This window comes from Podarcis cretensis (genome assembly GCF_951804945.1).
Source record: "Podarcis cretensis genome assembly, chromosome: 1".
NCBI lineage: Eukaryota > Metazoa > Chordata > Lepidosauria > Squamata > Lacertidae > Podarcis > Podarcis cretensis.
In genome coordinates this window covers 51,980,959-51,993,252 of record NC_137170.1, presented here as the reverse complement: position 1 = coordinate 51,993,252, position 12,294 = coordinate 51,980,959, and the positions used below count along the sequence as shown (strand labels likewise).

Sequence of the window (12,294 nt, the reverse complement as noted above, 5' to 3'; positions counted from 1 at the left end):
CTTCCTGAAGTATATGGTTCCATTTCTTGTTGATGAAGGGGGTTTGTTTGTTTTAGGCAACAGTCATCATTTAACCATGTAACCTCTCTAGGTTTCTCACCCCTACTGCTGGACAGAAATGAGCTGAAGCTCCAATTTCTTGCCTTCAAGCATGTTGCTGTTTTGCATTACTAACTCTCAATACCTACTGGCAATACCTTTGCATGACACTAGTCCATGAAAAAACATGATCTAACCCCAGTCTCTGGCCTAAAGTGCTCCTGGGTAGTTGTCTTTGGCAGAAGTAATATCAATATCAAAACTACCCCTAAAAGTCTCTTGCAAAATGCCACAAACTGTGTAATGTCTGATCCAGGGCCTTCTGTGGTTTGTTAGGTGCTTTGGGAATTCTTCATCCTTCTAGCCAGACTGGAATATAGCACAATGAAATTATATTCCTATAATGACCTACAAGGTGACCAATGGTTTTCCCAAGACCAGCTGATGATGATAGTACAGTGGTACCTCTAGTTACGAACTTAATTCGTTCCGGAGGTCCATTCTTAACCTGAAACTGTTCTTAACTAGAGGCGTGCTTTCGCTAATGGGGCCTCTTGCTGCTGCTGCGCCGCCAGCACACGATTTCCATTCTCATTCTGGGGCAAAGTTCTCAACTTGAGGTAACTCTTCCATGTTAGTGGAGTTTGTAACCTGAATCATTTGTAACGAGGCGTTTGTAACTCGAGGTATGGTACCACTGTACTGCTATGGAGATAATGTCTACATAAGTTGGCTTTAGTGCACTGACAAGAGAATCTGTTAAGGGAACATCTGCCTGCTCTCTGGTTAGTTACTTGCAGAGTGGCTGATCCCGCTGCAATGATCAAGTGACATTTGCCTCCCTACCAGCCAAATTATAGTTACTAGATCACTCGTAACTATTTTTTGCAGCTTCCCCCTGAAGTTTCTCCATATGATGGCAATGCCTGTATAGTTTCTCCTCTTCGCGCCAAGATGCTGCAATAGTTAAAGGAAGTTAGCCAGTTGCTGCCTGTCCCATTTGCTTCAGACCAATATATCTCTGCACAGAACTGCCATGGAAGGGCCCAATAAATACAGATGTGCCTCTATGCACGGAATATGCAGCGCTGCTGGGTTTTTTATACTGCTTTCTTTGTGGTTTTCCAAGTCTTGCTACTTGGTTCAGTTTAAGAGTAAATTATTCCTTAGTTAGACCTGATCAAGATATTAATTTACTAATGTAGAACGGGGATCCAGTTTTTTTCAGACTTTCAAAGATAGATATCTTACTGCCCCTTATGTGGTACTTTATTGCAGTAAATGGGAATACAGTGGAACTTGGGTTAATTCGTTCTGCAGGTCTGTTCTTAACCCGAAACTGTTCTTAACTTGAGGTACCACTTTAGCTAATGGGGCCTCCCGCTGCTGCCGCTGCACCACCGCTGCGCGATTTCTGTTCTCATCCTGAAGCAAAGTTCTTAACCCAAGGTACTATTTCTGGCTTAGCAGAGTCTGTAATCTGAAGCGTCTGTAACCCGAAGTACCACTGTACATAGCTAATAATTTACAAGTGTTTTGGTTAAAAGGAAAAGGGTCCTCAATTATATTTCTTTGGAACTAATTTTCAAGAGTTACTTCAACATGTATTCATATACTTTCCAATAAAAATGTTATGTAACTTACTTGAGCTGTCAGCCAGAGGCCTAGTGAAAAGTCTTATTTTAAAGAGATAAGTGGTGGAGCTGCTAACTCTTCAACTACTTTAGTTACTGAAATACAATTTCATTTTTTTAAAAATCAACATGGTTTACAGCAATTCTATATACACAATAAAAACATTTAAAATCACAGGTCATCAACTACCTATATTCCACAGTGTTTTTCTTATTATGCATATGTCTGATGCCATCAAAAGGTTTTGAAGGTGAATATTGAATATACCTATTCAATCTCCAGTGGAAGAGTATTCCACAGGATTGGGCCAATGGCATGAAAGACTTGGTTTCTTGTTGGTGTCAAATAAGCCATACCAGGGGATGACCAGCAATGTGCCTACAGAGGCACTCAGTAGTTGAGCTGGTTCAGATGGTCCCAAAGGTACCTCAGGCCCAAGTTGTTTAGTGTTTGTAAATTAACTACCAAGCCAAGTTCAACATCCTTGTATTAACAGGCAACCAGTGTAGATGTTTTAATTAGTGTTGTCAGCCATGTGCCCCCATCAGTCTAGCTACCACAATCTGCACCAGCTGGAGGTTCTGCATCAGGCCCAAGGGCCAGCCACAGAAAGTTCATTGGAATGATCAAGCCTTGAGGTTACCAACACAGAAGTTGGTGGTAGTGTCATTCTTAAACCAAAAGCCAGTAAAAAAGGGGGGGAGTCAAAGGCAGGGGCACATCCTCCCTTCACACAGGGGAAAACATTTGTCATGCCCATTATCTAGCAAAGATTGGTTTTCACCAGCTTCCACTTGGGAGAAAATGATTGCCTGGGAAATGATCAGCTATGAGTTCAGGTTGGTGAACGTAAGATGAATAAACCTTAAAACTAGGAACTTGGTGCTAGTGATGTTGAAGATGAATATACTATATTAAATACAGTGGTCTACATGAGGATTCAGTTCCTCACTCAAAGTCAAGATTATGCACTTCCTTCCCTAAGCCCAGTAAACAAGGAATACCCTGTTGGGGGTGTGGGGTGCGGGATAAATATACACAGGGGAGGATTTCCCCAGCTCTATTCCTCATCTGCATAAGGTGATTGCACAAGTAAAACAAGCACAAGCTGCAGGTTTACTGTATATAGCACAGACAGCTATGAAGCAAGTAATGTAACAAAGTACAGCCTGAATAAAAGGTGGAAAAGTCCCATGATCAATTTACACCTACCAGACAGTGCTACACTGGGCAAAGGATGAACATATAACCTTCTCCCTGAAGGGGATTAGATATGCATTTCACCACTTACTGTATTGTTGTATAGGCACCAGGTGGATGATACTAATCAGTCTCTTTTGTTGACTGATTCTAGAACAACACATTGAAGAAAAACACCAAAACTGGTATTGGCTTTGGGTTTTTATTGAAGTACAAAAAGTGCAAACTGTGAAATACAAGATTGGTACCATTAGAAGGAAATAAACATGGGTGTGTAAATTAATGTCACAGTAAAAATAAAAATAAAAAACCCAGCCCTGCTCCCAATAAACATCAATGAGAACAAAAATGCAAGATAACAGCAACAAAAAGCAAAGCTGTAAACTCTGCATACAGACCCCAGCGGAGAACACGCAACCAGGGGTCACTTGGCCATCAAAGACCTCTGCTGAGTCAGCAAAGAGACTTGCCATAAGGCAAAGGTGGAAAACCGGCAGCCTTCCAGATGTTGCTGGATCACAATTCCCATCCTCCCTGAAAACTGGCCAGGCTGGCTATGGCTAATGAGCACTGGAGTCCAACATCTGGAGGACCACAGGTTCCCCACTCCTACCACAAGGCATCCAATTAGCTTCAGCATAAGCAGCAGCAGCACCCATAAGCTTTTCTCACTACAGATACATGACTGACTGCTAGAGGTGAGAGCACAGAGTGTATTCAGGGGGTACCAAGACACTGATGGGCTTTATTAGGCAAGCAAAGGATACAATAGAGATGGAGCGCTCCACCCACAGAAGCACTGTGGCCAATATCTAACATGGAAGCTACATGACAAGGAGGCAGCCAAGCAGGTGTAGCACTGGAAGTTTGCAGGAGGACAGAAAAAAATGTGCAGCCATGGCGATCTAACCAGCTCTTGGCCTCTATTACAAGAGGAGCATGGAAGGACATAATTGGCCCTTTGAGATGCTGGTCTTCTAGTAATTCCAAGCACTTGCTTGGATGCCTACCATCCTAATTCAGACAGCACACATGGCAGCAATCAAAAAAAGGGAAGGGGAAGGAAGTTCGGAGTTAACTGGCCAAAGATGCAAACTTAATTCGTAGGGTGCAGTCAGGCCTAGCATGCAGCTCCACCAATCGCCCACAATGGTAAGAGATTTGAAAATGGGAAAAAAATGGTGAGGGGAGAGGGCAATGAGGCAAAGCAGACATTGCTGCCATGTATGTACTCCAGGTGTCCTGGAAGCTCCCACGAAGTAGGGAAAGCAACAGAGCTATTTTACACTGGCTTACTTGCAGGGCTTTGTGAGTGCACTTTTAACTGTGTGCAGTAGCTAGCAATACAAAGATTTGCAATGTGTTTGGGGGTGGGGGAAATCACACAAGCACACAAATTGGGAATCTGTGGACTTCATAAAAGTGTTACTGGGCAGCTATGACAGCACTTTCTCCCTCCTGCCTGATCTTGCTCCTAATCCTAAAATAAGATGAGGAATTAATGTTACAGTGCAGTGGCTGAACCTGCAGCCTTGTGTCCTAAAGTGCCTGGGCCTTCCATTTCCGAGGCAATGATTTCCATGGAAACCAGCTGCTTCTCCTTCCAACCTGGGAACTCTGAACAGGAGCAAGCAAGTTAACTATGCTAAACTATTCTATACAAGAGACACTAGAAGGCAAAAGGCTCTTGCTCCTCCCATTGCCGTTCACTTGTTAGTGTTCTTGGTGAAAGCCTCTCCATGTCTCAGCTAAACAGAAAAATCAATATTCCCAACTGCTGTGTTGTTCCAAAATTTCGAACTAAGTTTATATGTTATCAGACTGAACACTTCCTATATGTTGACTGATCCTGTACCTTACGTAGGATGATGAACTCTGACCAACACATTAGTCAGCCCCTCATAATAGTGTCAAGCACTTCGGTTCACCATTTCCAGCCATCTGTGACAGATGTGGAATCCAATTCACCGGATCTGGCTGGGCTACGGGCACTGATAATTCACATGCAGATTTTAGTGCTGATCATTTGTTACTTTAAAACCATAGCACAGGCCTTCCTTTATTCAGTTTTAAACAGTAGCCTACTGTGCATTTACAAAACACACCTTGCCAGCTTCCCTCTAACTGTCTTGTGACAGGAAGCCACAGGTTCTGGGAAGGTGGAGAAAAGCACCTCCAACTTCTCTGTAATCCTGTGAAACTCCAAGCTTGCTATTTTACAGGGCCAACTAATGGGTTGGGTGTGGACAAAATAGCCTTACGACAGTTGGCAGTAATACATTGTGAAAATGCACTTTTACAACACTATTAAAAAGCAAAAGCTTCTATAGGCTCAGCAGAAAACTGCTATTTTTGAGAGAACACATTTGGCTTAAAACTTATGTGCTTAGGCCAATGGCTTAGCCTAGTTTAGAGTTCAGCATAACTCAGCTTTCTGATCTGAAAGGGGGAACAACTCACATAGGCAAGAATCTATGGAATAACCATACTGCATGGCTGCATAACCTTTCTCAGGTGAGAGAAAAGAGCAGCAATGCTTCCTATCTCCATGTGCCAAGGAAACAAAGGGTCCATCAGAGCCATTCTGGTATTCGTAAAACAACTATATTTCAGCTCAACAAGGACACAATGGCAGTGATCCTTCAATGAGAAAACTCACCTTCCCCTAATTTTGGCACAAGATTGCCCAGTAGATTGGGGCAAGGAGGTTTCTGCATAAGGTTCTTGAGTTTGGCCTCAGTGATCTGTCTTTTGCTTGAGTATGCTCTCATCACAATGGTAAGGCAGCAGCAACCAGAGGCACAGATGTCTGTGCTTCAGTTACAGGAATGGGCAGTGTTTTAATCTGGCCTTTGGCATTTTGAAGAGCTAATACCACGACAGCAGACACCCCCTGCATGACTCCTACCGTCTGGCAGGGGGAGAGCAAAACACACACAAAATCACTATCCCCCCCCAATGGAAAACCTTAATGGCAAGGCCAGTTTCACAGAGACACTCTCTTCAGAAGGGCATTACAAAAAGATAGAGTGGTCTCCACAATATCTGAGGGCACTAACCTTTAAATCATGGCAGGGAAATTGTAACAGCAACTACCACAAGTACTAGAGTTCCTTGAAATGTACAAATAGCTCTCTATTCAGAAACATGGGCACTTCCAGGACAAAGCAATCTTCTTTTATACCCCATGTTTTCCATAGGGCTTATGGGGTCAGCTTTTCCATCAAGGGTAGCAAGCTGGTTGTGTTCAGTAGCGGCCGCAGCCTTCCAAAATGGGAATGCTCAGAACTGACTTGGGTGCATGTGGAGAACCAATGTGAGCCAAAGAAGAGAAGTAGAAATAGATTCCTCTCAGCCAAAGGGCCACTGCAGCAACACATATTAGTCCAGATCACACAGGCACCAAGAGGTAGGGATTCTGCTGGGGTACAAGAAGAGCTACTTGATGGGAGCAATTTGGGAAAGGAAGGGAACTGAAGGAATTAAGAGGAATCTGGACACTCCACTTCTAGAGATGGGGAGGCCAGCTTCCCAGCCCACTTGACCACCCCTTCTCTCTCTCTCTCTCTCTCTCTCTCTCTCTCTCCCTCTTTCATGCACACGTGTACACACACACACACACTCAATGCCATCTCCTACTACTTTTTCACTCCACTCATCACCTTATGCTTTTCTAAGCTTGGCCACGGTTCCAAGATAAAGTAGAAAGGAAAAGGGGAGGGGGAGGGAAGGAAGGAAGGAAGGAAGTGGTCACAGTGGACACATGGTGTGTCAGCACAAACAGGCTCTCAATCAAGCCTCCAGGCTCTGGAAAAGCTCCCTCTGGTTGTCCAGTAGGAATTTGCTGAACGTATTGATAGGATTAATGGCTTTGAGGGTAATGGCTGCATCTTTGGCCCACAGCAGGTTTGGGCCAAAAACGACGGCCAGGTTAGTGTTGGTCATCTTGTTGATGTCGCTGTTAGCAGAGACCTATGTAGGAGGGAGGAAGAAAATACTTCACTTTAGAGACAAATATATTTTGATTCTGTCTTCCCTAGTTCCTCACCATCTGCCTCTAGAGAACTCTAGGCTTATACACAAAGGAACATCCAATGGAAAGCATGCATGAAGAGATAACTTGCAGACGAGACACTAAAATGTGGCAGCAATCATTCTTGCTTCTTCACAGGCTGGAAATTTTAGCCTGAAACTGTTTTCTTCTATTGATTAATGGAAATAAAACCTACTTTTGCACCAACTCCTTCTTTAATCATTTAGGCTTCAAGCTTTCAGAGAAAAGCATTAACAGATTACTTAAATGGCAAAACAGATGTTGTAAATCATAGCCTTTTGCGGGGTGTAACAGCAGCAACCCCACCCCATTGGCTGTCCCCAGCATCAAGTATCCAGATGTACTCTGCTTCTGAACACACAGGAGCCATTTAGTCACTATAGTTCGCAAATTCACAAGAGAGAAAAGCCTAATTCAGCCTGAAAGCCATTTAAGCCCGTTCCTATCACCGTATCTTATGGCAGCGAATTTCAGATGTTACATATATGCTGTGCAAATAAATGCTTTGGGACAGCTCACCTGCACAAGGAAGGACATCAGTGTACACAGCACTTGGTAATTTTCTTCCGGGAGACTCTGGAGGGTTTTGCGAACAATATCTACACGCTTTTCTTCCTCTACACCTGGAAAGGGAAGCAAGTGGGGCATTTATACCAGCAAGCAAAGTCCTAGCTTTCATGTGGAGAGATGGATTGCAGAGGAAAAGCCCTCAAAAAGTCATACCTTGGATCCCAAACGCCTTGCAAGTCAAACGTTTTGACTCCTGAACACCGCAAACCCGGAAGCGAGTGTTCCGGTTTGTGAATGTTCTTTGGAACCCGAACGTCCGATGGGGCTTCCGCAGCTTCCAATTGGCTGCAGGAGCTTGGAAGTTGAACAGACTTCTGGAATGGATTCCGTTCAACTTCCAAGGTATGACTGTACTAGAATTAGGACTTTTACTATGCTGCCCTGGGAAAGCATAATACAGCCAATCTGCTGTGAGAGTACAGCACAACTCTGGGTAGAGCGTATTTAGAGGAGTTTTCTGCTTTGGGATCAGGACACTCTTGGTAGCCACTCACTGTAGAAACTGACGACGTCATTGTAGAGACCATAGGTGAGGAGAGGCTCAGGCAGCTCCCGCAAGAAGGTCTTGAGAATCACAGCTGGCAGGTGCACGTCCTCATATTGCACAAAGTCCACAGGCAGCCCTGGTAAGAAAGTGGATAGGTTCAAAGCCATAACTAGAGCACCAGGGTTGAACCCCCTCCACCTGGCAGAATAAGGAACTTATCCAAAGACCAGGAACTAGAGGCAGAAGCATGGCAGGAGCAAGTAAACACACTGTCAAAAAAAAAAAAGGATCAGTGGTACTCAATCCTCCTCCAAAGCAGCAATCATTAGGAGCATTGGAAGAATTGCTTCAAAAATACCAGCAACAGGATTCCAGCAAATATTAGGGAAATGGAGACACACACCCCCCAGAGGATGACACAGAGGAAACACATTATACATTGATCAAACATAATTGCTGTGGAAGGTTAAGCACCTCCTTTATCCAGGGGGTATAGATTTAGACTGGAATAGGTTTATGTCAAAAGGAATAAACTCCTTGGATTCCAGCCAAGTTTCAAACAGAGATCTATTCAGACGTTAAAGCACGTTGTGGGAGGGCACAAGTCCAAAGTGCTAAGGGCAGATTTGGGGCCTAGACAAAAAGAATGGTGGAAAGGGGCAGTGGAGTAGCTTAAGCAGACTTCTGGAACCTAATGCAGGCACTTACCCATATTATATTTCTGCTGAACTTCTCTGACTGTCTGGGTGTTTGCTGATCGTCGGAAAATCCCCTCTGTGTTAAGAGCTGGGGACAAAGAGAAACAGAAGAGCACAGTCTCAGGGAAGACCTACCACACATAACAGCAAGTCTTTCCAATATCACAGGACAAAGACATCCTGAAAGCCACATGCACAGGGACACTTGCATGGGAACAGCTATGCAGAAGGGACTTGGGGAATTAGGTTAGTAGAATCCCTCAGCTCCCTAGTGTTCAATTTTGCTGTGTCTTTCTGAAGACCAGAATCAAATGACAAGAAAGATAGTAAGATGGGCAGTGGAAAAAGAATGAGTCTGTGCTAAGGCATCTTAAAAAGGCTAGGCTGATGCAACAGAAGGGTGCTGTTGGGAGACAAAGGACAGTGGATGTAGCAACAAGACAAGTCAGAAGAGGGTTCCTCCTAGCTCACTCACCATGCTGCTGCAGATAGGCAATGGTCTCCCTTACCACAAGTGGAATGGGATTCTGATCCAAGCTCTTCTCCCGTAAGCTGTTGAGAAAGGAGAAGCTTAGACTCTTCCTGTCACTTCCCCCAAAGAAACATCTTTGAATCAGACATAATATATCCAGTGTATCACTGGCCCTGATCTAGAAAGCTCAAGGCTGGCAAAAGTCAAGCTAACCACAGGTGCTGATTCAAGATGATTGGAAAGCATTTCCAGAACTACCCACAGATAGACTATAGGTATCACTGGTCCACCAAGAAAAGAAAAAAGATGAGGATACTCACTGCTGGAGAGAAACTCCAAACTGTTGGTTTGGCAGAGGTGGGCGTGGTGGGGTTACTTTCTGAGGCACTTGGGAGGGCTTCTGCAGGGATCTCAGATATTCATCATACCTACAGTGAGAGACAGACACAAACATGTATGTATGGAATCATTCTAAACTACACCAAAAAGTGCTAAGCTGGTGTCCAGTGTCCCATTATCCTGTAAACACAAGCCCAGAGGCCCTGGCACTACGCTAGTTACAAGCTACTTCTTGTAAGAAGTACTTACAAGCTACTTCTGCTACATCAGTTGCGATGATCCTTTTTTAGCCCGAAGCCACACTCCCTCTTGGGAAACCTTCTGAGGGTCACATGACAATAAAGAGCAAGCCATGCAGAGGAGAGAGCCATCTCAGCAGCTCACAACATCATACTGTATGAGCCGACAAGTCAGACTCCCAGTGTCCCTTCGCCACCCCACTCCCTCTCTGCTCACCCTGTTCTCCTCCCTGTTCCAGCCTCCTCTACAGAAACAAAAGGTAAGCTAGTAGGCAAAGTGGATAATGATGATGATGTTGATAAGAATAATAATAACAGGTATAAAAGCATAATTAAACATCAAACAATAACAATCTAATCCAATATAAAAAGTTACAATAACTTTAAAACAAACAACTTATGTCAAACAAAGCAACATTAAACAATCCATCAGAATCTAATAGTAAACAGTAAAATTAAACACCAGCAAATAATTAAACATGCTCTCACTTTAGCACCTGGCTTGGGATACCCAGCTGCTCCAGTTTCACATGCTCCTCCAGGTCACTCAGGTAGTTTGCATAGAAAATCTTCCGTCCAAACTTAAAGCTGCAAGACAGGTGACAAACCAGTAAGAAAGAAATTAGGGTACAGAGTAGCAGCACTAGTACATCTCTGGGTGGCTTGTAGAGATGAGATGAAGAGGTAAAAATGGTACTGAGAACTGTGAGGCAATGCTTGTGTGCCAGTTGGACCACTCTGCAGTTCCCCAACACATAGGCAGGGATTTGTCCATTACTGAAATACCCCAGCTAGGCCTGGCAATGTGCTAAAAGGTACTTCTCTGGTGCCTCAACCTGGGGACTTTGCTGACAATACAAGTTATGTCCTTTGTTATTTCCTCCTCATTCTCTGGCAGAGGCCAGGAAATATCTGAAACAAGTCTGGGCTATTAGCCAACTAAAGGACAACAATGCAAGCAGGGGCCTGCATGTCAGGGTCAGTCACTCAGCATAAGTCAGAAACAAAGTTTATCAAACCTAATTCTTCAGTTAGACAGAAAAGAGGAAGCAACAAGCTCCAGTCAAGTACTAATCTGCAGGACAATTTCCACACTCTCAGATAGAGATCAAGAGTATGCAGGAACATGATACCCACTTTCCTCTTACCTCATAGGACTATATAATGCAATTCAAGGCACACACTGAAAGCTTTGGACAGAAAATGGAGGGGATCTTGCAACTATGACAGGATATAGCTGACATCAGTGAGCAACAGCTGTCTAAAAATGATATGGAATATACAAGATGAGCCATCTATGCATATCCTTGCAATGAACAAACACTCTAGGAGCCCCACATTATAGAAATTATAGCTTATAGAAATTAGAGCCAATATTTTGTGTACTGACAAGCCACGGAGATGCAAAGTGGGGATCTGAACCTGCAACTGTGATTCACTTTCTCTCTCTCTCTCTCTCTCTCTCTCTCAATCAATCTAATCTATCTGTGATGGGATGATGAGCTGCTTGTGCGTAAAAGCTTAGTCCCTCAGAGTTTGCTCAGCTTAGCAGGACTCTGTCTTTAGCGGAGCCCTTAAGCGTGGCTCCCTCAATCGCTGGCAGAATCCGACAGTGGGCGTTTACGGAATCTACTCCAGCATAAAAGCTCCTTGACAGAAACGCGTCGTCTGGATTCTCGGCGCGACAGTTTCCGGCGAAGAGTGGGTGTACCTATGGGAGGACCTGAGACTTCTCCGCTGTTATCGCTGGAAGACTCCCTGAGCCATTCCTTCGTTTCTCTCTCTCTCTGATCTCCCACTCTCCCCCTGCTGGTGCCTTCCTCCGCTGCTGAGTCTCTCCTGACTTCTGAGAGACCCTCCACCTCCTGCCTTTCCGATGGCAGTTCCCTGACATCCACCTCCCCTCCAGGGCCCCCTTCACCCCCTCCCGCCCCTTCCCCTGCTGGCGGTGAGGATGGAAAACCCCGGAAAGAACACTCCTCATCATCAGAGGACTCAAACACTTCTCTCCACTGCCTCCCGTCTCTTCTCCCTGTGTCCTCTTCCTCGTCGGAGTCTATTCCCTCTTCCAGCCTTGATTCTGGGAACCCTTCAAACTCCTCTTCCTCATCGGTGGTGCCGAAGTGTTCCCTCCTGAACCGTCCCATGGGCTGAGGTTTCCTTGGAAACCGTTGATGAAACGTTTCTATTAAAACCTCGTCGTTGACCTCTTCTGCCGGCACCCATGTGTTTTCCGACTCCGCTTCCCCTTCCCATTCTACCAAATACTCCACCTGATTCCCTTTCCACCTGGAATCAATGATTTCTGCCACATGCATGTTGCGTTCCCTTTCTTCTATGACCGGTGTTTGAGTAACCCCCCTCTCACGTTCCCCCCACTCTCGCCCCTCTCGGTATGGTGACAGTAGAGACCTGTGAAATACTGGGTGCAGTTTCATGTGGTTGGGCAATCTGAGTTTGAATGCTACCGGGTTGACCTGTTGTATGACCTCAAAGGGTCCCAGCCGTTTGGGTCTCAATTTCTTACACCCTCCCTTGAACGGCAGTCCTTGGGTGGATAG

General features: G+C 44.8%; 1 protein-coding gene across 2 annotated transcripts in view; it reads right to left on the bottom strand.

Annotated features, from left to right (window-relative positions):
• Positions 1-3,062: 3,062 nt before the first annotated feature.
• Positions 3,063-12,294, bottom strand: part of ARHGAP1 (Rho GTPase activating protein 1) — a 32,609-nt gene continuing 23,377 nt past the window's right edge. For both annotated transcript variants that reach the window (XM_079951954.1, XM_079951955.1), the window contains 7 exons: positions 10,223-10,321; positions 9,476-9,583; positions 9,159-9,235; positions 8,694-8,771; positions 7,993-8,121; positions 7,448-7,551; positions 3,063-6,846 (listed from right to left, as the gene is read on the bottom strand). In XM_079951954.1, the coding sequence (XP_079808080.1) occupies positions 6,667-6,846; positions 7,448-7,551; positions 7,993-8,121; positions 8,694-8,771; positions 9,159-9,235; positions 9,476-9,583; positions 10,223-10,321 (775 nt within the window). In that variant the 3' untranslated portion in view covers positions 3,063-6,666. The remainder of the gene's footprint in view (positions 6,847-7,447; positions 7,552-7,992; positions 8,122-8,693; positions 8,772-9,158; positions 9,236-9,475; positions 9,584-10,222; positions 10,322-12,294) is intronic.